Here is a 23596-nt window from a genome sequence, read left to right as displayed (position 1 = left end):
ACAGAGACTATAGGGGGTCCATAGGGGCTGGGGGGGGTCTATAGGGGGTCTGTAGGGACTCTAGGGGGTCCATTGGGGCTTGGGGGGGTCTGTGGCGTCTATAGGGGGTCCATAGGAGCTTGGGGGGTTCCATAGGGGGTCTGTAGGGACTCTAGGGGGTCCATAGGGTCTTGGGGGGGGGGTCTAGGGGGTCTATTGGGGACTATAGGGCGTGTAAGGGGTCCATAGGGGCTTGGTGGGTCTATAGGGGACTATAGGGGGTGTAGGGGGTCCATAGGAGCTTGGAGGGGTCTATAGGGGGTCTGTAGGGACTCTAGGGGGTCCATAGGGGTATGGAGAGATCTAGGTGGTCTGTAGATACTATAGAGGATCTATAGAGGCTTGGGAGGTGTCTATGGGGACTATAGAGAGTGTAGGGAGTCCATAGGGGCTTGGGGGGGTCTACAGGGGACTATAGGGGTCTACGGGGTCTATAGGGGCTTGGGGGGTATCTAGGGGGACTGTAGGGGGTGTAGGGGGTCCATAGGGGCTTGGGGGGGTGTATGGGAACTATAAGGGGCCTAAGAAACACATATAGATGAGGGGGGGTGTGTCACAGGAGCTATAGGGACTCAGTAGGGACTATAGTGGGTCTAGGGGGTCAATAGGGGCTTGGCAGGGTCTGGGGGCTCCATAGGGACTCAAGGGGGTCTGTGGCGACTGTAGGGGGTCTAGGGGGTCCATAGGGGCATGGGGAGGTCTAGGGGGTCTACAGGGACTATAGGGGGTCTAAGGGGGGTGTAGGGACTATGGGGGAGGTCCAGAGGGACTATAGGGGACTTATGAAGCCCACATAGATGAGAGCAGGAGGGCATAGGGGCTATAGGGGGCTCTGTGGTGCTCACAGGGGGTCTATAGGGCCTATATAGCATCCACGGGGTCCATAGGGGCTCTGGGGGGATCTGTGGGGTCTATAGGGGGTGAGTGGAGCCCATAGGGGCTGTAGGGGGGGGTCTGCGGGGTCCATAGGGGTCTATAGGGGGTCAGTGGGGCCCATAGGGGCTGGGGGGGGGTGTCGGTGGGGTCTATAGGGGTCTATAGGGGGTCAGTGGGGTCTATAGGGGTTCAGTGGGGCCCATAGGGGTCTGTAGGGGGTCAGTGGGGTCTATAGGGGGTCTATAGGGGTCTATAGGGGGTCTACAGGGGGTCAGTGGGGTCTATAGGGGGTCTATAGGGGGTCAGTGGGGCCCATAGGGGGTCTATAGGGGTCTATAGGGGGTCTACAGGGGGTCAGTGCGGTCTATAGGGGGTGTAAAGGGGTCTATAGGGGGTCAGTGGGGCCCATAGGGGTCTATAGGGGGTCAGTGGGGTCTATAGGGGTCTATAGGGGGTCTACAGGGGGTCAGTAGGGTCTATAGGGGGTCTATAGGGGGTCTATGGGGGTCTATAGGGGGTCAGTGGGGTCTATAGGGGTCTATAGGGGGTCTACAGGGGGTCAGTAGGGTCTATAGGGGTCTATAGGGGGTCTATAGGGGGTCTATGGGGGTCTATAGGGGGTCAGTGGGGTCTATAGGGGTCTATAGGGGGGCTACAGGGGGTCAGTGGGGTCTATAGGGGGTCTATGGGGGTCTATAGGGGGTCAGTAGGGTCTATAGGGGTCTATAGGGGGTCTATAGGGGGTCTATGGGGGTCTATAGGGGGTCAGTGGGGTCTATAGGGGTCTATAGGGGGTCTACAGGGGGTCAGTAGGGTCTATAGGGGTCTATAGGGGGTCTATAGGGGGTCTATGGGGGTCTACAGGGGGTCAGTAGGGTCTATAGGGGTCTATAGGGGGTCTATAGGGGGTCTATGGGGGTCTATAGGGGGTCAGTGGGGTCTATAGGGGGTCTATAGGAGGTCTATGGGGGTCTATAGGGGGTCAGTGGGGCCCATAGGGGCTGGGGGGGGGTCTGCGGGGTGCACAGTGCCCCCCCCGGTGTCTACAGGGTCCCCGCGGGGCCGGGGCGGGGCAGCTCTACGGCTCGTGACGTCACGGCGGCGGCGGTGGGTGGGGCCAGCGTGACGCCACGGCCGTGTCGGCAGAGGACCGCCCCCTTTTTTTTTTTTTTCTTCCCCTTTCCCGAGCGTTCCCCCCCCCATGGCGGGGCCCTGGGCCCGGCTGGCCGCCGCTTTGGGCCCCCCCGGGGGCCGCGACCCCCCCCGCGCTGCGCGCGCTCCGCCGGCCACGCCCCGCGACACGTCATCAGGTGGGTCGGGGGGATCCCCCCCCCCCCGGTCCCCTGGGTCCCCTGTGGGGGGGGGGGGCACCCGGTCCCCTATAGGGGGGGCACCAGGTCCCCTATGGGGGGGTCACCACGTCCCCTTGGTCCCTATGGGGGGGACCAGGGCCCCGGGGGGCGATGTGGGACCCCCGGGGGGGGCCACAGACACTCACCGCCGGGTCCCCCCTTGTTCCCCCCCCCCCCCCCCCATTTTTCAGACGGAGCTGCTGCTGCTGCTGCTGGAGTCCCCGCGGGAGCTGTGCGGGGGGGTGGAAGCCGGGGGGGGGTCCCCCGAATGGGGGGGGTCCGTAGGGGAGGCGGGGGGGGCCCTGCTGACCCTGCTGAGCCTCCCGCCGGCCCCCCCGCCGGCCCCCCCCCGCTCCCTCCTCCTCTTGGCCACCCTCACCTTCCTTTTGGCCACGGGGGACGTGGGGGGGGCGGCGGTTTTCGGGGCGCTTTTGGTGGAGGGGGGGGGTGACGGGGGGGGCCCCGGCGGCGGCGGCCGAATGCCTGCGGGAGTTACGGAGGGTCCGGCCGCCTGCGGCCCCCCCCGGCCGCCTGCGCCCCCCCCGGAGACGCGGTGGGGATCCCCCCGGGATCCAGCCCTTGGCCCTGCTGCTGGCGGAGGAGGAGGAGGGTGAGTTGGGGGGGGACCCCGGCGGGTCCCATCGTGGCACTGGGGGGGATCCCGGTAAAAGTCCCACGGTGGCACTGGGAGGGATCCCGGTAAGTCCCACGATGGTACTGGGAGGGATCCCGGTAAGTCCCACAGTGGCACTGGGAGGGATCCCCATAAGTCCCACAATGGCACTGGGATCCCAGTAAGTCCCACGGTGGCACTGGGAGGGATCCCGGTAAGTCCCAGAGCGGCACTGGGAAGGATGCTGGGGAGCTCCGTAACGGAGCTGGGAGGGATGCCAGGGAACCCCGCAGAGGTACCAGGAGGGATAGTCACGCATCCCATAATAGTCCTGGGAGGGATCCCGGTAGGTCCCACGATGGTACTGGGAGGGATCCCCATAAGTCCCACAATGGCACTGGGATCCCAGTAAGTCCCACGGTGGCACTGGGAGGGATCCCGGTAAGTCCCAGAGTGGCGCTGGGAAGGATGCTGGGGAGCCCCGTAACGGAGCTGGGAGGGATGCCAAGGAACCCCGCAGAGGTACTGGGAGGGATAGTCACGCATCCCATAATAGTCCTGGGAGGGATCCCGGTAAGTCCCACGATGGTACTGGGAGGGATCCCAGTAAGTCCCATGATGGCACTGGGATACCCAGTAAGTCCCACGATGGTACTGGGAGGGATCCCCGTAAGTCCCACAATGGCACTGGGATCCCAGTAAGTCCCACGATGGTACTGGGAGGGATCCCAGTAAGTCCCAGAGCGGCGCTGGGAAGGATGCTGGGGAGCCCCGTAACGGAGCTGGGAGGGATGCCAGGGAACCCCGCAGAGGTACCGGGAGGGATAGTCACGCATCCCATAATAGTCCTGGGAGGGATCCCGGTAAGTCCCACGATGGTACTGGGAGGGATCCCCATAAGTCCCACAATGGCACTGGGATCCCAGTAAGTCCCACGGTGGCACTGGGAGGGATCCCGGTAAGTCCCAGAGCGGCGCTGGGAAGGATCCTGGGGAGCCCCGTAATTGTGCTGGGAGGGATTTTAGTCCATCCCATAATAGTGCTGGGAGAGATCCCAGTGGGTCCCATAATCGTACGGGGCGGGATCCCAGTGGGTCCCATACTGGTACTGGGTGGGATCCAGGGAAATCCGCCGTGGCACTGGGAGGGGTCCCGGGCTGCCCCCGGGGAGGTTTGGGGGATCCCCCGACCCCCCCTGACCCCCCCGACCCCCGCAGATCCCACGGATCCCGCGGATCCCGCAGATCCCAGCGCCGAGGCCAGGACGGAGCCGGGTGAGTCCCACAGCCCCGCGGGGCCCGATCCTGGGGATCCCCCCCCAAAATCCCCTGGGACCCCCCTCAGCGTCTGTCCCTGCCCCCCCCAGGGAGGGACACCCCCCCAAATCCCAGGGACACCCCTCAGGGAGACCACCAACCCCAGGGACCCCCCCAAATCTCAGGGACACCCCCAAGACCCCCAGCCCCGGGATTCGCCCCCCCCCAAGACCCCAGGGACCCCCCCAACCCCAGAGACCCCCCCCCAATTCCACCCCCTCCACACAGTCCCAGGGACCCCTCCCCATATCCAAGGGACCCCCCCAATCCCAGGGACCCCTCTAAGACCCCAGGGCCCCCCCAATCCCAGTCCCTCCCCCCAAATGCCAAAGACCCCCCCCCCCAATCCCAGGGAAACCCCCAAGACCTCAGGGCCCCCCAAATCCCAGGGACCCCTCCAACCCCAGAGACCCCCCCCTCAATTCCCACCCCCTCCACACAATCCCAGGGACCCCCCCATATACCAGGGACGCCCCCAATCCCAGGGACCCCTCCCAGGGACCCCCCAAGACCCCAGGGACCCCCCAGTCCCCCCCCCCAAATGCCAAAGACCCCCCCCAATCCCAGGGACCCCGCCAGGGACCCCCCAAGACCCCAGGGACCCCCCAGTCCCCCCCCAAATGCCAAAGACCCCCCCCCCAAATCCGAGGGACCCCCCCAATCCCAGGGGCCCCCCCAAGCCCAGGGTCGCCCCCCAATCCCAGAGACCCCTCCCAGGGCCCCCCCCCAAGACCCCAGGACCCCCCCCCCGACCCCAGAGGAGACCCCCCCCTTAATTTCTCCCCCCCCCCCCCTTTGCAGCCCCCCCCTCCGCCTTCCTCCTCACCCCGGCCGCTCACGCCCAGCTCCTCCTCCTCCTCCGCCGCCGAAACGGGGGGGGGGGCCCTGGGGGGGGCCCCCCCTTACGCCACGGGAGACCCCGCTCCCCTCCACGCCGCCCTCCTGAGGGGGGGGGGGTGATGATTTGGGGGGGGTCCCCCCCCCCCCGTTTAGCCATTTTGGCCCAACACCCCGCTTTCCCCCTCCCCTTGCGCCTCTTCTACCTCCTCTGTTTATTGGAGGGGGGGGCCCTAAAAAACAAGGGGGGGCTCCCCCCGCCCCTGCCCCCCCACTTCGCCGCCGCTCTTTTCCCGGGGGGAGGGGACCCCCCCGAAATCTTTTTACCCCGGTTCGAAGCGGCGGCGGCTTTTTGTTGCCGGAACGGGGGGGGGGGCCGAGACGCGGGGGGGGGCCGAGACGCGGGGGGGGGCCGAGGCTGGCTGCAGGGGTTGGTGGTCAAATTGGGGGGGGGCCCCCCCGTTTTGTTCTGCCGGGCGGTTTTCACCTATCGCCGATGGTTCGGGGGCGACGGGGGGGACAAACTGGGGGGGGCGGCGGAGAGGTTGCTGAGGGGGGGGCACCCCGCCGCGCCCCCCCATTTATTAGAACTGGCCAAAGTTCTGGGGGGGCCTTTCGGGGGGGTCCTGCGCCGGAAAGTCTTCGGGACCCCCCCCCCCCCCCCCCCGGCAGCCCGCAACTTTGGGGCCTCTTAAAAGTTTTGGCCGCCCCCCCCGCGCCCCCCCGGGGGGACCCCCAAATCCGGGGCTACCTGCGGCGGGTGATGGCGGCGGAACGGGGGGGCTGGAGGGGGGGGCAGGGGGTGCTGAGCGCCGCCGCCCCCCTCCTCCCTTTCGGCCCCCCCCCCCCCCCCCTTCAGGCCCCTCTCCTTTCTTGCCGGGGGGGCCGCACGCCGCCCCCCCCCCCCCGCGGGCGGACCCCGACGTGGGCGACCGCGCCCGCCTTCACGCCGCCCTCGCCGCCGCTTTGGGCCCCCCCCAAATTAGCCGCCGTTTTGGGGACCCCCCCCGCGGCGCCTCCCCGCCGCCCCCACCCCCCCCCCCCCCCCCTCCTCCTCCTCCTCCTCCTCCTCTTCCTCCTCCTCCCGGGGGGGGCGCCCCCACCCTCCTGCCCGCTCCCGCCCCCCCCTGCTCCCTGCGGTGCCTGCCCGGCCCCCCCCCCCCCTCTCGCCGCCCCCCCCGGAGCCCCCCCGGACCCCGAGGGCTGGGGGGAGGCGATGGCGGCGCGGGGGGGGCCGGTGCCCGTCCGGCTGCGCTTGAGGGTGGAGCTGCTGGGGGGGGGGGCCACGACGGCGGCGGCGGCGGCGGAGACCCCCCCCCTGCCTCTCCGGGCCCCCCCTCCTCCGGGGGGGGCCCCCCCCGGGTGCTGGCCCTGCAGCTGCGGGTGGGGGGCTGCGGCCCCCCCCCCGGCCGAGGGGTCCCTGGCGGGGCTGGGGGGGGCGGGGGCCGAGCTGAGCCTCACCCTGCGCCCCCGCCTGCCGCTGCCCCCCGCCCTCAGCGTGGCCGCCATCTTCACCCCGGGGGGGGGCCCTCGGGGCGGGGGCGGCGGCGGGGGGGGCACCCTCCTCTCCCCCCTGCCCCCCCTCCCCCTCCCGCTGGGGCTGCAGCTGCGGCCCCTCGCCCTGCCCCCCGCCTGGGACCCCCCCCCGCCGCCGCCGGGCTTTCGCCGCCATGTGGGGGGCCCTGGGGGGGCGCCCCGAAAGCCGCTTGGTCCTGCCGGGGGAGGGGGGGGGGCCGCCCTCCCCCCGCCCTCGCCCCCTTCGTGCTGGACGAGGCGGGGGGGGGGTGGGTGGCGGCGGCCGCCCTGCCCCCCCGGGGGCTGGTTTTGGTGAGGGCGGGGGGGGGGCGGCTGGGTGGAACTGAGGTGTCAGCGCTGGGGGGGGGCTGCTGGCCCTGGCCCGGCTGCTGCGGGGGCAGGGGGAGGCGTGACGGGGCGCGGCGTGGCGTGGCGGGGCGTGGCAGGGCGCGGCGGGGCGTGACGAGGCGTGTTGACATGTATCAGGGTGCGACAAGGCGTGACGGGGCGTGGCGACATGTGGTAGGGCGTGGCGGGGCGTGGCGGCATGTGGTAGGGCGTGGCGGGGCGTGGCGGCATGTCTTGGGGCGCGGCAAGGCGTGGTGGAGCAGGAGGAGGCGCGGTGGGGACGCGTCCACACACGGCGCAGCGCGACAAGGCCTGACGGAGCGCGACGGGGTGCGACAAGGCGTGATGGAACAAGACAAGGCGTGGCGGGGCGTGTCGACCTGTGTTGGGGCGTGACAAGGCGTGACGGGGCGTGTCGACGTGTATTATTGAGGCGTGACGGAGCGTGACGGACGGAGCACGACAAGGCGTGACGGGGCGTGTCGATGTGTATTGAGGCGTGACGGAGCGTGACGGACGGAGCACGACAAGGCGTGACGGGGCGTGTCGACGTGTCTTGGGGCGTGTCGGGCTGTGACGGGGCGTGTCAGGGCGTGGTCGGCCCCTCCTCCACGGGTGCCGCCACCCCATGTGAAGACGGGTGAAGCGCAGAGCCGGCGTCTGTCCGTCTGTCCGTTCCGGGGGGGGGGACACACAGATGGAAGACGATGGGGGGGGGGGTCCTGGTGGGGGGGACACGTACGGGGGGAGGGGCGATGATGTGGGGGGTCCTATGGGGAATCTGTGGGGCTGTGGGGGGCCATGGGGGGCTGAGGGATGGGGGGGGCCATGGGGGTCCCGTGGAGAATCTGTGGGGCTGAGGGTTGGGGGGGGGGCCATGGGGGTCCCATAGCAGGATCCTGGGGGGGTCCCTGTGGGGCTGAGGGAAGGGGGGCGCCATGGGGGTCCCGTGGAGAACCTGCGGGGCTGGGGACCCCCATGGGGGGGTCTCACAGAGGGATCTGTGGGGCTGAGAGGGGGATGTGGGGGGGTGGGGGCCACGGGGAATCCATGGGGCTTGGCGGGGGGGGCGTCCCATGGGGGGGATCCGTGGGGCTGGGGCCCCCTCAGAGCCTCCCGCCGCCCGGAACTACAAGTCCCGCCATGCCCCGCGCCGCCGCCATTTTACCTCCCGCCGCCATTTTCCCTTCCGGCGCCTCTAGCGCGTCACTTCCCCTTCCGGCGCGGCGCCCGTCATGGCGGCGGGAGTTCGGCTGCGGGCCGTTCCCGGCGAGGCCCGGCCCCGGCTGCCGGTCCAGCTCCTGCCCTGCCGGGTGGGGCGGGACGGACCCGCTCCCGTGGCCGCTTTCCTGCGGACCCAGCCCGGCCCCGGGGGCGGTGAGGGACCGGGACAGGGCCGGAGGGAGGGAGGGAGGGAGGGGGCTCTGGGGGGCTGGGATGGGAGAGGGGGGGCTCCGGGGGGCTGCTGTGGGGCTGAGGTGGGAGACGGGGGCTCTTATGGGGCTGAGGGGGGTGTGTTTGGGGCAGGGGGGGCTCCTGTGGGACTGAGGGGGGGCTGCTGTGGGGCTGGGTTGGGAGAGGGGGTTTCTGGGGGGCTGCTGTGGGCCTGAGGGGGGGTGTCTAGGGGAGGGGAGGCTGCTGTGGGGCTGAAATGGGAGGGGGGGGCTCTGGCGGGCTGAGAGGAGAGCGTCTGGGGGAGTTTGGGGGGGAGGGGGCCGCAGTGGGGCTGAGGGGGTCGCTATGGGGCAGGTTTGGGGGCACTGACACCCCCCCTCACTCCTTTCTCCCCCACCAAGAGCTGTGGGCCTCGTTCCGGGGGCGGCGTATGGGGGGCCGGGAGCTGCCGCTGCCCCACGGCTACCGGGGGGTGCTGCTGCGGGAGGGGGACGCCCCCCCCAGCGATGACAAAGACCCCCAGGTGAGGCCGCCCCACACATGGGGGGGCGTGGAATATTTCCCCCTACGGGGCAGCAAACCCCCATGTTGTTCCCCAAAATTCCTTTCTTTGGGGCAGGTCGTGTCCGCTGCCCCGCTCTGACCTCTCACCTTTGACCTCCAGGAGCGGTGGGTGACGGTGACGGGGACTTTTGACGTCATCACGGATTGGGAGGCTGACGTCATCCCCTCTCCTGCCGGGGGGTTGGCCCTGGCGCTGCAGTGGGGACCCCTCGCCCACGCGGTGAGTCCAGGGGGCTGGGGGAGGTCCCGGGACCCACACTTATGGGGCACGGACACCTGGACCCACACTTATGGGGCACGGATGCTGGAGTCTGGGGGTGGGAGACATCCCGGGACCCATACTTATGGGGTGCAGACACCTGGACCCACACTTGTGGGGCACAGACGCTGGGGTCTGTGGGGTGAGGGGGTTGGGGGAGGTCCTGGGCCCCACACTTATGGGGCACGGACGCCTGGACCCACACTTATGGGTCCCAAACACCTGGGTTCCTCCCCCCTCCCCCTTTTTCTGCCCCCCAGATCCATGCCCCTGTCCCTGAGACCGACAGCAGCGAGGAGGCGGAGCCCTGACAGACCCCACCCACCAAGCCCCTCCCCTGTGGGGCAGGGCCTGTATAAGTCCCACCCCCCAATAAAAGAGGCAGAGCCGAGTGCCAGTTGCTGATGTTTAATTACCGGCTGTGGGGTAATGAGGTGGGGTGCGGTGTGGCAGGTGGGTGTGGCCAAAGAGGGTGGTGGTGGGTGGGCGTGGCCTCACCACTTGCCCCTCTTGCTCCAGTCCTTGGGGGTAAAATGGAGGCACTTGGCGTCGATGCGCAGCACCCGCTTCAGCATCGCCCGCTCGTGTCCCTCCACGATGTCCTCTGACAGCGTCAGGATGTATTGTCCCTGCGGGGGGGACACCACACACCCAGGTGTCCGGGGGGGCACCCACACATCGACGGGGGGGACCCCCAGGTGTCCAGCAAGCCCCCCCCCCCATAATGCACCCAGGGGTTACCATGTCCCAAAGGGGAGTTGGGGTCCCCTCACTGAGGGTTTTGGGGGACCCGTGTACGCCGGTGGCCCACCCCCCTGTAATTCAGGAGACCCAAGGGTGCTCGTGTGCCCCCCCCGGCCCCCCCAAAACCCCGGGGGGGGACCCTGACCTTGTAGTAGTTGATGAGGTTGAGGTACTGGAGCGTGGAGATGACGTCCTCCTTCTTGATGCTGGTGATCTCGCTGATCTCACTGGGGGGGGGTTGGGGAGGTGGGCGGGGTTTAGGGGGGTGTGAGGAGGGGGGGTGGTACCCCCAGAACCCCCCCATCCCCCTCTGGGCCCTGCCTTAAAGCGCCCCCCCCCCCCCCAAATCCCCTTTCCTCTGTCCTGGGGAAACCCTAAGGGTTAGGGGAGGGGGCGGAGTCTCTGGGAGAAGGGGTGGAGCTTAGGGCTGGCTGGGTGGGGCTTAAGGGTGCTGCCCAGGCCCAGGTGCTAGATTAGAAAGGGGTGGGGCTTGCTTGCAGGGGGTGTGGCCTAAAGGAGGAGGGGGTGGCCTGGTGGGCTGCCCTGTGACAGAGAAAGGGGTGGGGCTTTAAAAGGGGGTGTGGCTTTGAGCAGAGTGGCAGGTGGGAGTGGGTGGGACTTTGGGCCAGGTGGGCGGAGCCAGGAGGTGTTTCCTGGGATAAACAAGGGGGTGGAGCCTGAAGCATTTCGAGGTGTGTCCTCACAAGGGGCGGGGCTTTGGGCAGGGTGGGCGGTGCCAGGAGGAGCAGCCAGTTCCCCAGGTGCTGGGGGAGGATGTGGGGAAAGCGAGGGGGGGGTGGAGCCTCGAGGAGGGGGTGGAGCCACGGGGAGGAGGGGGAGGAGCCTCGGGGAGGGGGTCCGGGCTTACTTGATGGTGATTTGGGGGCGCTCCCCCCCCTCGGCCTTCAGCCCCATCAGGATCTCCAGGATGGTCTGGGACCAGTAGCTGCGGTACGAGAGGAGCCCCAGGTCCGACAGCGGCTTCTCGGGGGTCCCCGTCTTCCCCTCCACCTTGGAGAGCTCGTAGCCTTTTGGGGGAGTGGGGGGGAGGGTGTCATGCCAGAGTTGGCCCCCCCCCCCCCCCCCCCAGGAAGGTCTGCAAAAGGGATTTGGGGTTTTGCTGTACTTTGGGGGATCCCGGCAGTAGTTTTCCTTCCAGGAGGGTTTTCTGGGGGTTCACCCACCCCGTGGCAGGTTTTGCACTGCAGAAGGTTTTTTTTGGGGGGGTCCCTGGTGTATTTTGGGGTGCCCGTGGGGGGGGGGTTGCTCTGGTCTGAGAAGGGCCCTACAACAAGGTTTGCCCCACAGAGGGGGTTTGGGGTTCCCCCCCCCCCACCCAGGAGGGTCTGCAGGGTCCCTGGGGAGGATTTTGGGGTTCCCCACAGGGTTTTGCCATACCCACCCCAGAGGGGATTTTGGGGCCCCTGGTGTATTTTAGGATCCACTGGGGGGGGCTTAGCTTCCTGGAAGAGTTTTTGGGATCTCCCCTCATGGCAGGCTTTGCCCCACAAAGGGTTTTTGGGGTCCCCTGGTGTATTTTGGGGTTCTCCCAAGCAGTGTTTGGTGCCCTGAAAGGGTTTCTGAGGTTCCCCCCTCCAGCAGGGTCTACCCCACAGAGTTTTGGGGTTCCCTGGTGCATTTTGGGGCACCCCAGAAGGGCGTTAAGCCCCTGGGAGAGTTTTCAGAACCTTTTGGGAGGGATTTTGGGGCCCCTCAAAGTATTTTAGGGGTCTCTAAGTGGGTGTTGCCCCCCCCCCCCCATGGGTTTTCAGAATATGTCTAGGGAATTTTGGGGTCCTCCCCAAGCATTTTTGGGGTGCCCAGGGGGGTTATTCCCCGACCTAGAGAATTTTAAGGGTTTATCAGAGGAGTTTTGAAGCTTCTCAATGGAGGCTGAGCGGGGCTGCCTTGGTGAGGGTTTGGAGGGTCCCTGGGGATTTGGGGGGGGTCCCTGGGGGTTTAGGGGGGGTCCCCAGTGGAGAAAAATTTAGGGGAGTCGCTCACTGAACTCGATGAGCAGCTTGCCGTAGCCCCGGCGCTGGTAGGGCGGCAGGGTGAGGATACAGGCCACGTTGTAATCCTCCGTCGACTCCTTCTCCTGTGACACCCCCACCCCCCCAAAATCAGCTGGCACCCCAAATGCCCCCAGGGACTCCCCCAACCCCCCCCCTTGCCTCCCCCAAAGCCCCTGGGAGTTCCCCAAACCACCAGGGACCTGCCAACCCCCCCAGGGACCCCCCAAAACTCCTTGGGATCCCCCCGGGATCCCCCAAAGCCCCCCTGGACCTCCCCCAAACCCCCAGGGACCCCCAAAAGCCCCCCCAAAGCTGCCCCCCCCAAGACCACACCCCTGGGGGTCCCCCAAAAGCCTTCTGAGGACCCTAAAACTCTGGGGGGCGTCCCAGCTTCCCTCCCCCTGCAAAACCCCCCCAGGGGACCCCAAACACAGCCCTGTCCCTACGGACCCCTCCCCAAATTCCCCCACCAAGACTCCTCCTGTTGCCCAGGGACCCCCCAGGACCTTTCCCTTCCCCCCAAGACCCCCAGGACCCTTCCCCAGCCCCCCAAGGACCCATCCTGACCCCCCTCCTGACCCCCTAGGACCCCTCCCCACCCCTTCAGCCCCCCATCCCATTCCCCAAGGACCCCCTAGGACCCTTCCCCAGCCCCCTAGTGACTCCCAATTCCCCTTTTGTCCCCCTCCCATCCTTGGGGGACCTCCAGAGCCCTTCCCCAGCCCCCCAAAGACCCTTCCCCACCCCCTCGGTCCCCCTCCCAACCCCCAGGGACCCCCAGGACCCTTCCCCAGCCTCCCAAGGACGCATCCTCACCCCCCTCAGATCCTTCCCCACCCCTTCATCCCCCAGGACTCCCCCCTATCTCCTCCAGCTTCCCCAAAACCCCTTTACCCACCCCCGGACCTTCCCAGAAGCCCCCCTGGACCCCTCCCCACCTTGGAGAAGTAGCCGACGATGTGGAAGCCCTTGCAGTCGTACTCGGTCATGACGTAGAAGAGAAAGGGGTCAGTGTCGTAATACAACGTCTTGTGGTCCAGAAAACACTTGGCCAACAAGCAAAGGTTCTGCGAATAACTCTGGGGGGGTCCCGGGGGGGTCAGGGAGGACGTCAGCATTTGGGGGTATCCCCCAGGACACCCCCCCCCCATCCCGCGTTACCTTGTTCTTCCGTCCGTCTATCTCGAAGAAGGAGATGGTGCCTTTGCGATAGATCTCGTTGCCCGGGGGGTGTCGCAGGTCGCATTTGGTCTGGGGAGGGGTAAAAAAAAAGGGGGAGGGGGTGTAAAAAAAGGGGGTGTGTGAATTGGATTTCTTGGGGGGATTCGGGGGGGGTAACATCTCCTGAGAGGTGTAAATAGTGGGGGGGGAGTTGTTTGCCCAGGGAGGGTAGATATGTGCCCTCGGGGGGGATTGATGCCCCGGGGGTGTGTGTGTGTTAAATTTGCCCTGGGGGGGGGGGTCAGTGTTACCCCAGGGGGGACTCAGACCCATCCCGGGGGTCCCCGTGCCAATCTGGGAAGGCGAAATCCACCCCAGGGGGTTCCCCCATCACCCTGGGGGGGGGTGGGTGTCCCCCCAATCCACCTTGGGGCGGGGGGGGGGACGCCTCAGATCTGCCCTGGGGGGGGGTCGGCATTACCCCAAGTGGTTCAGTGTTACCCTGGGGGCCCTCAAGCCACCCCAAGGAGAGAAGATCCACCCCAAGGGAGGGTCTCCAGTGCACCCAGGGGGGTCCCCAATTATTGAGGCGGGGGGGGGTCCCTACCAGGTGACGCTGGAGGCAGCGGAGGCTGTGGCCGTACTTGAGGCAGAATTCGCAGAGGTAGAGGACGGGCAGCGCCGTCAGCTCCTGGGGGTAGGGGGAGAAGTACCAGGGTTTGAGGCGATGCCGCCCCAGCTCGATGCATTCGATGTTTTTCATCCGCGTGACGATGTCATCGTGGCTGCGATCCGAAACCAGGCTGCCCGTCATCCGCGGCGCCGAGGGGGCTCCGTCCGACGAGTCCTGAGAGTCCTGGGGGGGTTATTTGGTGTTAATCCCAGCTGTGAGACCCTCTGTCCCGCTTGATGGCTCGTTCCGCCTTCCCCTGCCTCAGTTTCCCCAGTTTAAGGTTGGTTTTGCTCTGTTTCTTGCTCTTTTTCCCTTCCCCTGCCTCAGTTTCCCCAGTTTAAGGTTGGTTTCCCTCCTTGTCCTTCCCCCCATTTCCCCTCCCCTGCCTCAGTTTCCCCAGTTTACAGGCAGGCTTGCTCCTTTTTTTTGTCTCATTTCCCCCCGTGCCTGAGTTTCCCCATTTCAAGGTTGTTTTCCCCCTTTTTTACTCCATTTCCCCTTCCTTGCCTTGCTTTCCCCTCTTTAATGTTGATTTCCCTCTCTTATCTTTCCTTGTTCCCCTTCCTTGCCCCAGTTTCCCTCATCAAGGGCTGTTTTTCCCTACCCCTGCCTCAATTTCCCCAGTTTAAGGCTGGTTTTTCTCCCTTTTCTTGTCCCATTTCCCCTCTCCTGCCTCAGTTTCTGCAGTTTAAGGGTGGATTTCCCCCTTTTCCTTGTCCCATTTCCCCTTCCCTGCCTCAGTTTCCCCATTCCCAGGCTTTTTCTCCCCTTTCCTGCCTCGCTTTCCCCAGTTTAAGGGCAGGTTTCCTCCATTCCCTCACCCCATTTCCCCTCCCCTGCCTCGGTTTCCCCATTTCCAGACTGTTTTTCCCCTTTCCTGCCTCACTTTCCCCAGTTTACCACCAGGTTTCCTCCATTCCCTCACCCCATTTCCCCTCCCCTGCCTCAGTTTCCCCATTTCCAGGCTGTTCCTCCCCTCCCCTGCCTCAGTTTCCCCATCTCAAGGCTGTTTTCCCCCCTCCCTTGCCCTCCCCTCTGCCCCCACCCCACTGGAGCTGGGTAGCCCTCTCGCCCCAGCGTCCCCCCGTCCCCCCAGTGTCCCCCCGCCATGTCCCATGTCCTCCCCACGTCCCGTGTCCCCCCCCACGTCCTGTGTCCCCCCCCACCTCGTCGGTGCCCAGACAAGCCGATTTCCTCTTGCGTCCTGGCTGGGCGGCCACTGCCCGGCGAGCGGAGCCGTTCTGCACAGAAGGGGGGGCATCAGCATCACCCCCCCCCCCAAAGACCCCCCCCAGAACCTGAGGACCCCCCGAGGGGCTGGGGACACCCCCAATGGTCATAAGACACCCCCCCTGCCCCCGAGAACCCACCTAGGGCTTAGGGGGACCCCCCCCCCAGGGCTTTAGGACCCCCCCCTCCCAGGTCAAGGGGACCCCCCCCGGGTTTGGGGACCCCCTCAAAGAACTGGAGACAGCCCCCCAGGGCTTGGGCCCCCCCCATAAGAGAGTGGAGACCCCCCCCAGGAGTCAGGGGATCCCCACAAGGGACAAGAGACACCCCCCAGGGCTTGGGGCCCCCCCAAGGGACTGGAGACCCACCCCCCCCCCAGGGTTTGGGGACCCCCTCCCCCAGGGACTGGAGACCCCCCAGAGAATTAATGACCCCCCCAGGGCCCCCCATAAGGGTCTGGAGACCCCCCAGGGTTTGGGGACCCCCCAAGGGACTGGGGATGCCCCCAGGGAGTTGGGGGGGGTACTGGGAGGACTGGGGGGGATTACTGGGAAGAGTGGGAGGGGTCCTAAGTGGCGTTTGGGTTAATAAGTGATTAATAAGTAATTTCTTGTTGGTTACTGGTGTTATTGGTTAGTTACTGGGGTTAGTGCTTGGTTACTGGTTGGTTACTGGTTAGTTACTGGTGTTATTTGTTGGTTACTGGTTAGTTACTGGTGTTAGCGGTTAGTTACTGGTGTTAGTGGTAGGTTACTGGTTAGTTACTGGTGCTACTCAGTGCTTATTGGTTTTACCAAGATTACTCATATTACTGGGAAGTACTGGAAAATGATTGGTGTTACTGGGAAGCTACTACACAGTCATTGCTCTTACTGAGTAGTTAGTGGGGTTACTGGTTAGCTACTGGGAGCTTAGCGGCTTTACCGAGAGAATATTGGTGTTACTGGGATATACTGGGAAGTTATTGGTGTTATTGAGAAGTCACCAACTGCTACTGGTGTGAATGAAAAGTTGCCATGCAGCTATTGCTTTTACTGGTTGGTTACTGGTGTTACTGGTTGGTTACTGGTTTGTTACTGAGCAGTTACTAGTTTTACTAATAGGATACTGGTGTTGCTGCAAAATGCCTGGTGTTACTGGGAGTTTCCCAGCTGCTACTGGTGTGAATGAGAATTTAGCACGCAGGTACTGCTCTGGTTTGTTAGTTACTGGTCAGTTACTGGTGTTACTAGTCAGCTACTGGTGTTACTGGGGAATTACTCCTTTCATTAAGGTTATACTGGTATTACTGGGAAATAGTAGAAATTACTGGCGTTACCGGAAAGTTGCTACCTGTTACGGGTGAGAACACAGTTTCTGAACTGCTGCTGCTACTGGGTAGTTACTGGCGTTACTGGGGGGGGTCGCTGGCGTTACTGGGTGGTTACTGGGTGGTTACTGGGAAGCACTGGTCTCACCTGGGGGAAGACGGAGGCCTGCGAGGTCTCGGTGGCGGCGGGGACGGGGGTGGCGGGTGACACCACCTCCACCTTACGCTTCTGCAGGGACACCCGTCAGTCCCTCCCAGTCCCTCCCAGTTCTTCCCAGTCCCGCCCAGTAACACCCAGCCCTGCTGCTGGGGGGCGCAACTGGGAGCAGTAAGAGGGTCTGTTGCCCCTCCCCAGTGCTCCCAGTATTGCCCCAGTAGCCCCTAGCAGTCCCCAGTATCTCCCCAGTGCTCCCAGTGTCACCCCAGCAGGCCCCCAGTGCTCCCAGTATTGCCCCAGTAGCCCCTAGAGGTCCCCAGTATCACCCCAGTGGTCCCAGTGTTATCCCAGCAGCCCCCCAGTGCTCCCAGTATTGCCCCAGTAGCCCCTAGCAGTCCCCAGTATCACCCCAGTGCTCCCAGTATCATCACCCCAGCAGCCCCCCAGTGCTCCCAGTATGGCCCCAGCACAGCCCTGCCCTGGGAGGGGGGAGGCTCAGGGGACACCCCACCACGCAGAGGGGGACACCCAGCCATGGCGGGGGGGGGGAGGTGGCCTGTGGGGACAGTGATGGGGACACTGGGGTGCTGGGGGGAGGACACGGTGGGGGTGGGGACACTCGGCTGGGGGGGACCCAGCTGGGGACAGAGACCCACTGGGGACAGGGACAGCGATGGGGACCCCACTGGGGACAGGCAGCCACTGGGGACGGACCCAGGAACCTACTGGGGACGGGGACAGCGATGGGGACCTGCTGGGGACAAGAACCCACTGGGGACAGAACAGGCACCCACTGGGGACAGGGATGGGATGGGACCCGTTGGGGACAGGGACCCGCTGGGGACAAGAACCCCTTGGGGACAAAACCAGGGACCCACTGGGGACAGGGACCCATTGGTGACAGGGATGGGGACCTGGTGGGGACAAAATCAGGCACCCACTGGGGACAGAGATGGTGACAGGGACCTGTTGGGGACAGAGACAGTGACGGGGATCCACTGGGACAGGGACCTGCTGGGGACAAAGCCGGGGACCTGCTGGGGACAAAGCCGGGGACCCACTGGGGACAGGGATGGTGACAAGGACCCACTGGGCACACAACCAGACACCCGCTGGGGACAGGGACCTGTTGGGGACAAAGCCGGGGACCCACTGGGGACAGGGACTGCGAGAAGGACCCACTGGGGACAAAACTTGGCACCCACTGGGGACAGGGATGGTGACAAGGACCCACTGGGGACAAAGCCAGGGATCTGTTGGGGACAAAACTGGGGACCCACTGGGGACAGGGACGGCGACAAGGACCCACTGGGGACAAAACCGGGGACCCACTGGGGACAGGGACGATGACGAGGACCCAGTGGGGACAAAGCCAGGGATCTGTTGGGGACAAAACTGGGGACCCACTGGGGACAGGGACGGCGACAAGGACCCACTGGGGACAAAACCGGGGACCCACTGGGGACAAAACCGGGGACCCACTGGGGACAGGGACAGCGACACGGACCCACTGGGGACAAAGCCGGGGACCCACTGGGGACAGGGACGGTGACGAGGACCCACTGGGGACAAAGCCAGGGACCCACTGGGGACAAAGCCGGGGACCCACTGGGGACAGGGACGGCGACAAGGACCCACTGGGGACAAAACTTGGGACCCACTGGGGACGGGGACCTGTTGGGGCCAAAGCTGGGGATCCACTGGGGACAGGGACGGTGACGAGGACCCACTGGGGACAAAGCCAGGGACCCACTGGGGACAGGGGCGGTGACGAGGACCCACTGGGGACAAAGCCGGGGACCCACTGGGGACAAAACTTGGGACCCACTGGGGACAGGGACCTGTTGGGGCCAAAGCTGGGGAGCCACTGGGGACAGGGACGGCGACAAGGACCCACTGGGGACAAAGCCGGGGACCCACTGGGGACAGGGACGGTGACGAGGACCCACTGGGGACAAAGCCGGGGACCCACTGGGGACAGGGACGGTGACGAGGACCCACTGGGGACAAAGCCAGGGACCCACTGGGGACAAAACTTGGGACCCACTGGGGACAGGGACCTGTTGGGGCCAAAGCTGGGGACCCACTGGGGACAGGGACGGTGACGAGGACCCACTGGGGACAAAGCCGGGGACCCACTGGGGACAAAACTTGGGACCCACTGGGGACAGGGACGGTGACGAGGACCCACTGGGGACAAAACTGGGGACCCACTGGGGACAGGGACGGTGACGAGGACCCACTGGGGACAAAGCTGGGGACCCACTGGGGACAGGGACAGCGACAAGGACCCACTGGGGACAAAGCCGGGGACCCACTGGGGACAGGGACGGCGACGAGGACCCACTGGGGACAAAGCCGGGGACCCACTGGGGACAGGGACGGCGACAAGGACCCACTGGGGACAAAGCCGGGGACCCACTGGGGACAGGGACGGCGACGAGGACCCACTGGGGACAAAGCCGGGGACCCACTGGGGACAGGGACGGTGACGAGGACCCACTGGGGACAAAGCCGGGGACCCACTGGGGACAGGGACGGTGACGAGGACCCACTGGGGACAAAGCCAGGGACCCACTGGGGACAAAACTTGGGACCCACTGGGGACAGGGACCTGTTGGGGCCAAAGCTGGGGACCCACTGGGGACAGGGACGGCGACAAGGACCCACTGGGGACAAAACCGGGGACCCACTGGGGACAGGGACAGCGACAAGGACCCACTGGGGACAAAGCTGGGGACCCACTGGGGACAGGGACGGCGACGAGGACCCACTGGGGACAAAGCCGGGGACCCACTGGGGACAGGGACGGCGACAAGGACCCACTGGGGACAAAACTTGGGACCCACTGGGGACAGGGACCTGTTGGGGCCAAAGCTGGGGACCCACTGGGGACAGGGACGGCGACAAGGACCCACTGGGGACAAAGCCGGGGACCCACTGGGGACAAAGCCGGGGACCCACTGGGGACAGGGATGGCGATGGGCACCCGTTGGGGACACCGATGGTGACAAAGACCCTCCGGAACCAGGGGCTGCCATGCTGGGGGGGGGGGGGCGGGGGGCCACCACGGGACCTGCGGGGGGACCCACTGGGGACACCTGGGGACACGTGGGGACCCTGGGGGTTACCGTGGGGCGCTGGCCGCCGGGCGGGGGGGCCGGGGGGGGCTCGGCCTCGCTCTCCTTGGGCAGGTGAAAGCGAAGGGTGATCTGAACCGGCACCGGCACCGTCCCTGTCCCCGACCCCGGTGGCCCCGGTGGCCCCGGTGGCCCCGGTGGCCCCGGCAAGCTCTTCCCGCTGGCGGGGGCCGCCGGCAACGCCAGGTCCAGGCTCTTCCTCTGCGCCGGGAGGAAGAGGAGGCATTTAGGGGGAAGGTGGGGACGCGGGGACGTGGGGACGAAGCCGTCGCGTGGCTTTGGGGACGAACCGGAGGGTGGTGGCCCCCCCCCAGAGCCGGGTCACCCCACCAGCCCCCCCTCGCCGCTTGTCCCCAGTGGATCCCCGGTGTCCCCTCCCCAGGTGACGGGGACGTCCCCCGGGTCCCGTAGAGGGGTCGGGGACGTCCCCGAAGGGTTTTGGGGTGGCCCCTGGGGGAGTGGGGGGGGGGCGGGTCTGGGGGTGTCCCTTGGGTCTGGATGTCACCACCACCCCCTCCCAGGGTTGTCCCCGGGGTTGGGGGGTGGCCCCTGACTCTGGGTGTCCCCCAACAGCTCCCGGTGTCCCCACCGGACCCGGGTCTGTCCCCAACGGCTCCGGGTGTCCCCTCCTGGCTCCAGGGCTGTCCCCTGGCCAACGCGTCCCCCACGGGGCCGTCCCCTGTCCCTGGTGTGTGTCCCCAGGGTTGTCCCCTGTCCCCACGCTGTCCCACGTCCCCGGTGTGCCACCCCAAGGCTGTCCCCCGTCCCTGCCGTGTCCCCCCCCCCCGAGGCTGTCCCTTGTCCTCACACCGTCCTCTGTCCCTGCTCTGTGTCCCTAGGGCTGTCCCCTGTCCCTCGTGTCCCCCCAAGGCTGTCCCCTGTCCCTGGTGTGTGTCCCCAAGGCTGACCCTGTCCCCACGCTGTCCCTCGTGTCCCCCCAGAGCTGTCCCCTGTCCCTCGTGTCCCCCCAGGGCTGTCCCCTGTCCCTCGTGTCCCCCCAGGGCTGTCCCCTGTCCTGCTGTGTGTCCCCAGGGCTGTCCCTTGTCCCCCACTGTCCCCTATTCCTGTCCCCTTGGGGCTGTCCCCAGTCCCCACGCTGTCCTTTGTCCCCGATATGTGTCCCCACTACTCTCCTTTGTCCTTATGTTGGCCCTGGTGTCCCCCCAGGGCTGCCCCCTGTTGCGATACTGTCCCTGGTGTCCCCCCAAGGCTGTCCCCTGTCGTGATACTGTCCCTGGTGTCCCCCCAGGGCTGTCCCCTGTCATGATACTGTCCCTGGTGTCCTCCCAGGGCTGCCCCCTGTTGTGATACTGTCCCTGGTGTCCCCCCAGGGCTGTCCCCTGTCGTGATACTGTCCCTGGTGTCCCCCCAGGGCTGTCCCCTGTCGTGATACTGTCCCTGGTGTCCCCCCAGGGCTGTCCCTTGTTGCGATACTGTCCCTGGTGTCCCCCCAGGGCTGTCCCCTGTCGTGATACTGTCCCTGGTGTCCCCCCAGGGCTGTCCCTTGTTGCGATACTGTCCCTGGTGTCCCCCCAGGGCTGTCCCCTGTTGTGATACTGTCCCTGGTGTCCCCCAGGGCTGTCCCTTGTTGCGATACTGTCCCTGGTGTCCCCCCAGGGCTGTCCCCTGGTCATGGTGTCCCCCCAGGGCTGTCCCCTGTCACGATACTCTCCCTGGTGTCCCCCCAGGCCTGTCCCCTCTCCCTGGCACAGCCCCCAAGACCACCCCCTGTCCCCACATGCCCCCCCCTCGCCCTACAACATCCCACCCCCCCTTCCCCAGGACTTGTGTCCCCGTCGTCCCCCCCCAGCTGTCCCCAAGCTGTCCCCTCACCGGATCGCGCTCCGGGGAACCGGGCCGGGAGCCGGGCAGCCCGTTCTTGGTGGGGGTCTTGGCTTCTTTCCGCGGCACCTGCACCCGCTTCAGATCCAGCCGGTCGTGGGTCACCCATTCGTCCAGGCGCTTGTTGACTGGGGACACCCGGGGGGACACAAAAACACACGGGGTGACAATGGCACCCCCCCGTGTCCCCCCGGAGCCCCCCACGGACTCTCCCTGTAGCCTCTCCGTGTCCCCACGCTGCTGTTGGGGACACTGGGGGGGGGACACGCCACAGATGGGAGTGACAGGGAGGGTGCTGGCAAGTCCCCCAAGTCCCCCTCGTGTCCCCCTGCAGCCCCTCCACGTCCCCACCCCGCTCTTGGGGACACCAAGGGACGCTGGGGGGCACACACACGGGGCGATGGGGGGTACCAGCACCCCTAGAACACCCCATGTCCCCTCTGTGTCCCCCCCCCCCCCCGCATCCCTCTGCAGCCCCTCCACGTCCCCAGCCCACCCTTGGGGACACCGGGGGGGACATGGAGTGAGGGGGGGGCACTGGCATCCCTGAGCCCCTTCTTTGTCCCCCCCGCAGCCCCTGCATGTCCCCCCATAGCCTCTCTGTGACCCTGCCCTGCTCCTGGGGACACCTGGGGGGGGTGTTCTGGCACCCCCAGACCCCCTTGTAACCCCCCCCCATGTCCCCTCTGTGTCCCCCTGTAGCCCCTCCATGATCCTGTGCCGTACGTGAGGACACGGGGGGGACACAGACACGGGGTGATGGGGGGGGGTGCTGGCAGACCCAGCCTCCCCCATACCACCTCTATAGCCCCCCCATGTCCCCTCTGTCCTGCCCCCCCCATGTCTTCTCTGTAACCCTACCCTGCTGTTGGGGACACTAATGGGGGACACACACAGGGTGATAGAGAGGGTGCTGGCACCCTCAGTGCCATAATCCCTCCATAGCCCCCCCCCCGTGTCCCCCATAGTCCCTCTGTGTCCCCCCTGGGGACACTGCGTGGGGGGGGGGACGACACACACAGGGTGACAGGGGGGTGTGCTGGGACCCCCATGCCTCCTCTGTGTCACCCTGTAGCTGCTCCGTGTCCCCACTTTGCCCTTGGGGACACCGGGGGGGTGGTGCCCCCCCCTTCCCATCCCCCCCCCCCCCCCATGTCCCCGTGCTACCCCCGCATCCCCCCCCCACTCACAGTCGATGTAGTGGACGTAGAAGAGTTTTCTCCCACTGATGTCCTTCACACTCAGGATCTCGGCCAGTGCTGGGGGGGGTGGGGTGGGGTGTGTCACCACCCCCCTTTTGGGGACATCCCCCCCCCCCCCCAGGGACCCCCAAAACTCCCTGGGGACCCCCTGACCCCCCCAGCCTGGGATGTGACCCTGGGGGGGCCCAAAACCCCACCCCTGCCCCCCCAAATGCCCCCAACCCCCCATCCCCAAACACCCCCGGAGACCCCCCCCAATCCTCCCCACCCCCTTAGGGACCCCCCCCCCCAAAGACCCCCTGCCCGCAGGCCCCGCCCCTCCTCTGCAGGCCCCGCCCTTCCTCCAAACCCCGCCTCTCCACCCAAGCCCCGCCCCTGCACACAGCCCCCGCCCCCCGCAGGCTCCTCCCTTCCACCCAGGCCCCGCCCCTCCCCACAAACCACGCCTTGTTCCTTCGCGCCCCTCCACCCAGGCCCCGCCCCCCCGGGCCCGCCCCTCCTCCAGCCCCCACCCCCTCCGTCCTTTCCCTCCCCTTCGCCCAGGCCCCGCCCCCCCGCAGGCCCCGCCCCTTGCCCCGCCCCACTCACGCCACTCATCCTCGTTGTCCTGGTTACGGCGCAGGACTGGCAGGCGGCAGCCCTCGGACACCTCCCCCTGCGGGGGGGCCGGGGGGGAGCGTCAGGCCTCGGGGGGGGCCGGGGGGGTCCGGGGGGTCCCCACAACCCGTCGGGGGGGGTCCCGTCCCCGTTACCGCCTTCCCCGCCCCCCTCCCCCCCTTACTCACCACCTCCGCCATCCTCCCGGCCTCCGCTTCCGGGCCGTCGGACCCACTTCCGGGATTTTCCCCGCCCCTTCCGGCTCCTCCGGGAGGGAGTGGGTGGGGGGTGGGGAACCGCCCCACTCGGCGTATGCAAAAGAAGGGGGCGGGGCTTTCCCGGCAGCCGCGGTCACGTGGGGGCGGCGGCGCTTCCGCAAGCGGCGGCGCGATCGTGTCGCCTTCCCCCCCCC

General features: G+C 66.7%; 3 protein-coding genes and 1 long non-coding RNA gene across 18 annotated transcripts; 2 read left to right on the top strand and 2 right to left on the bottom strand.

Annotated features, from left to right (window-relative positions):
* The first annotated feature begins 6566 nt into the window (after positions 1–6566).
* LOC126033888 (uncharacterized) lies at positions 6567–7546 on the top strand. Its single transcript, XR_007504513.1, has 2 exons — positions 6567–7087; positions 7257–7546. It is a non-coding gene; the product is annotated as an uncharacterized LOC126033888 (long non-coding RNA).
* Positions 7547–7989: 443 nt separating this feature from the next.
* RNASEH2C (ribonuclease H2 subunit C) lies at positions 7990–9511 on the top strand. The gene is made up of 4 exons (XM_049790924.1): positions 7990–8273; positions 8693–8814; positions 8956–9075; positions 9375–9511. The coding sequence occupies exons 1-4, from the start codon at positions 8132–8134 to the stop codon at positions 9423–9425; spliced, it is 435 nt and encodes a 144-aa protein (XP_049646881.1). The 5' UTR covers positions 7990–8131; the 3' UTR covers positions 9426–9511.
* KAT5 (lysine acetyltransferase 5) lies at positions 9507–23429 on the bottom strand. 2 transcript variants are annotated; one of them, XM_049835687.1, is made up of 14 exons: positions 23373–23429; positions 23176–23242; positions 22576–22644; positions 21377–21513; positions 19535–19744; positions 16395–16475; positions 14874–14948; positions 13642–13890; positions 13035–13124; positions 12812–12952; positions 11863–11956; positions 10727–10886; positions 10004–10085; positions 9507–9743 (listed from the first exon to the last, which is right to left on the bottom strand). In XM_049835687.1, exons 1-14 carry the CDS (start codon positions 23382–23384, stop codon positions 9609–9611), a joined length of 1602 nt encoding a protein of 533 aa, XP_049691644.1. In that variant the 5' UTR covers positions 23385–23429; the 3' UTR covers positions 9507–9608. The 2 variants fall into 2 exon arrangements, with proteins under 2 accessions (XP_049691644.1, XP_049691645.1); XM_049835688.1 differs by lacking the exon at positions 19535–19744 and having other exon boundaries at positions 23373–23417.
* On the bottom strand, positions 16485–19504 carry LOC126053412 (DNA-directed RNA polymerase II subunit RPB1-like). 14 transcript variants are annotated; one of them, XM_049835677.1, is made up of 5 exons: positions 19306–19504; positions 18735–19265; positions 18153–18244; positions 17605–17783; positions 16485–17437 (listed from the first exon to the last, which is right to left on the bottom strand). In XM_049835677.1, exons 1-5 carry the CDS (start codon positions 19442–19444, stop codon positions 16831–16833), a joined length of 1548 nt encoding a protein of 515 aa, XP_049691634.1. In that variant the 5' UTR covers positions 19445–19504; the 3' UTR covers positions 16485–16830. The 14 variants fall into 14 exon arrangements, 13 of the variants coding, with proteins under 13 accessions (XP_049691634.1, XP_049691635.1, XP_049691642.1 ...); XM_049835678.1 differs by lacking the exon at positions 18153–18244 and having other exon boundaries at positions 17605–18077; positions 18839–19017; positions 19162–19265; XM_049835685.1 differs by having other exon boundaries at positions 19162–19265.
* Positions 23430–23596: the final 167 nt, after the last annotated feature.

The sequence above is a fragment of the Accipiter gentilis genome, chromosome 33 (genome assembly GCF_929443795.1).
Source record: "Accipiter gentilis chromosome 33, bAccGen1.1, whole genome shotgun sequence".
In the NCBI taxonomy this organism is placed as follows: domain Eukaryota; kingdom Metazoa; phylum Chordata; class Aves; order Accipitriformes; family Accipitridae; genus Astur; species Astur gentilis.
Note: the sequence above shows the minus strand (reverse complement) of the source record. Positions and strands in the feature narration are given on the sequence as shown.

Coding starts and splice junctions, on each gene's coding strand:
- KAT5 (XM_049835687.1), bottom strand. Junction 19,745..21,376: donor GTTCCCCGGAGCGCGATCCG/GTGAGGGGACAG, acceptor CTCCCGGCGCAG/AGGAAGAGCCTGGACCTGGC. Junction 14,949..16,394: donor AGGCCTCCGTCTTCCCCCAG/GTGAGACCAGTG, acceptor CCTTCTGTGCAG/AACGGCTCCGCTCGCCGGGC.
- LOC126053412 (XM_049835672.1), bottom strand. CDS start 19,444: ATGGCAGCCCCTGGTTCCGGAGGGTCTTTGTCACCATCGGTGTCCCCA. Junction 18,078..18,734: donor CCCAGTGGGTCCTCGTCGCC/GTCCCTGTCCCC, acceptor TGGCCCCAACAG/GTCCCCGTCCCCAGTGGGTC. Junction 17,438..17,604: donor ACCATCCCTGTCCCCAGTGG/GTGCCAAGTTTT, acceptor TGTCCCCAGCAG/GTCCCCGGCTTTGTCCCCAG.
- RNASEH2C (XM_049790924.1), top strand. CDS start 8,132: ATGGCGGCGGGAGTTCGGCTGCGGGCCGTTCCCGGCGAGGCCCGGCCC. Junction 8,815..8,955: donor GCGATGACAAAGACCCCCAG/GTGAGGCCGCCC, acceptor TTTGACCTCCAG/GAGCGGTGGGTGACGGTGAC. Junction 9,076..9,374: donor GGGGACCCCTCGCCCACGCG/GTGAGTCCAGGG, acceptor TCTGCCCCCCAG/ATCCATGCCCCTGTCCCTGA.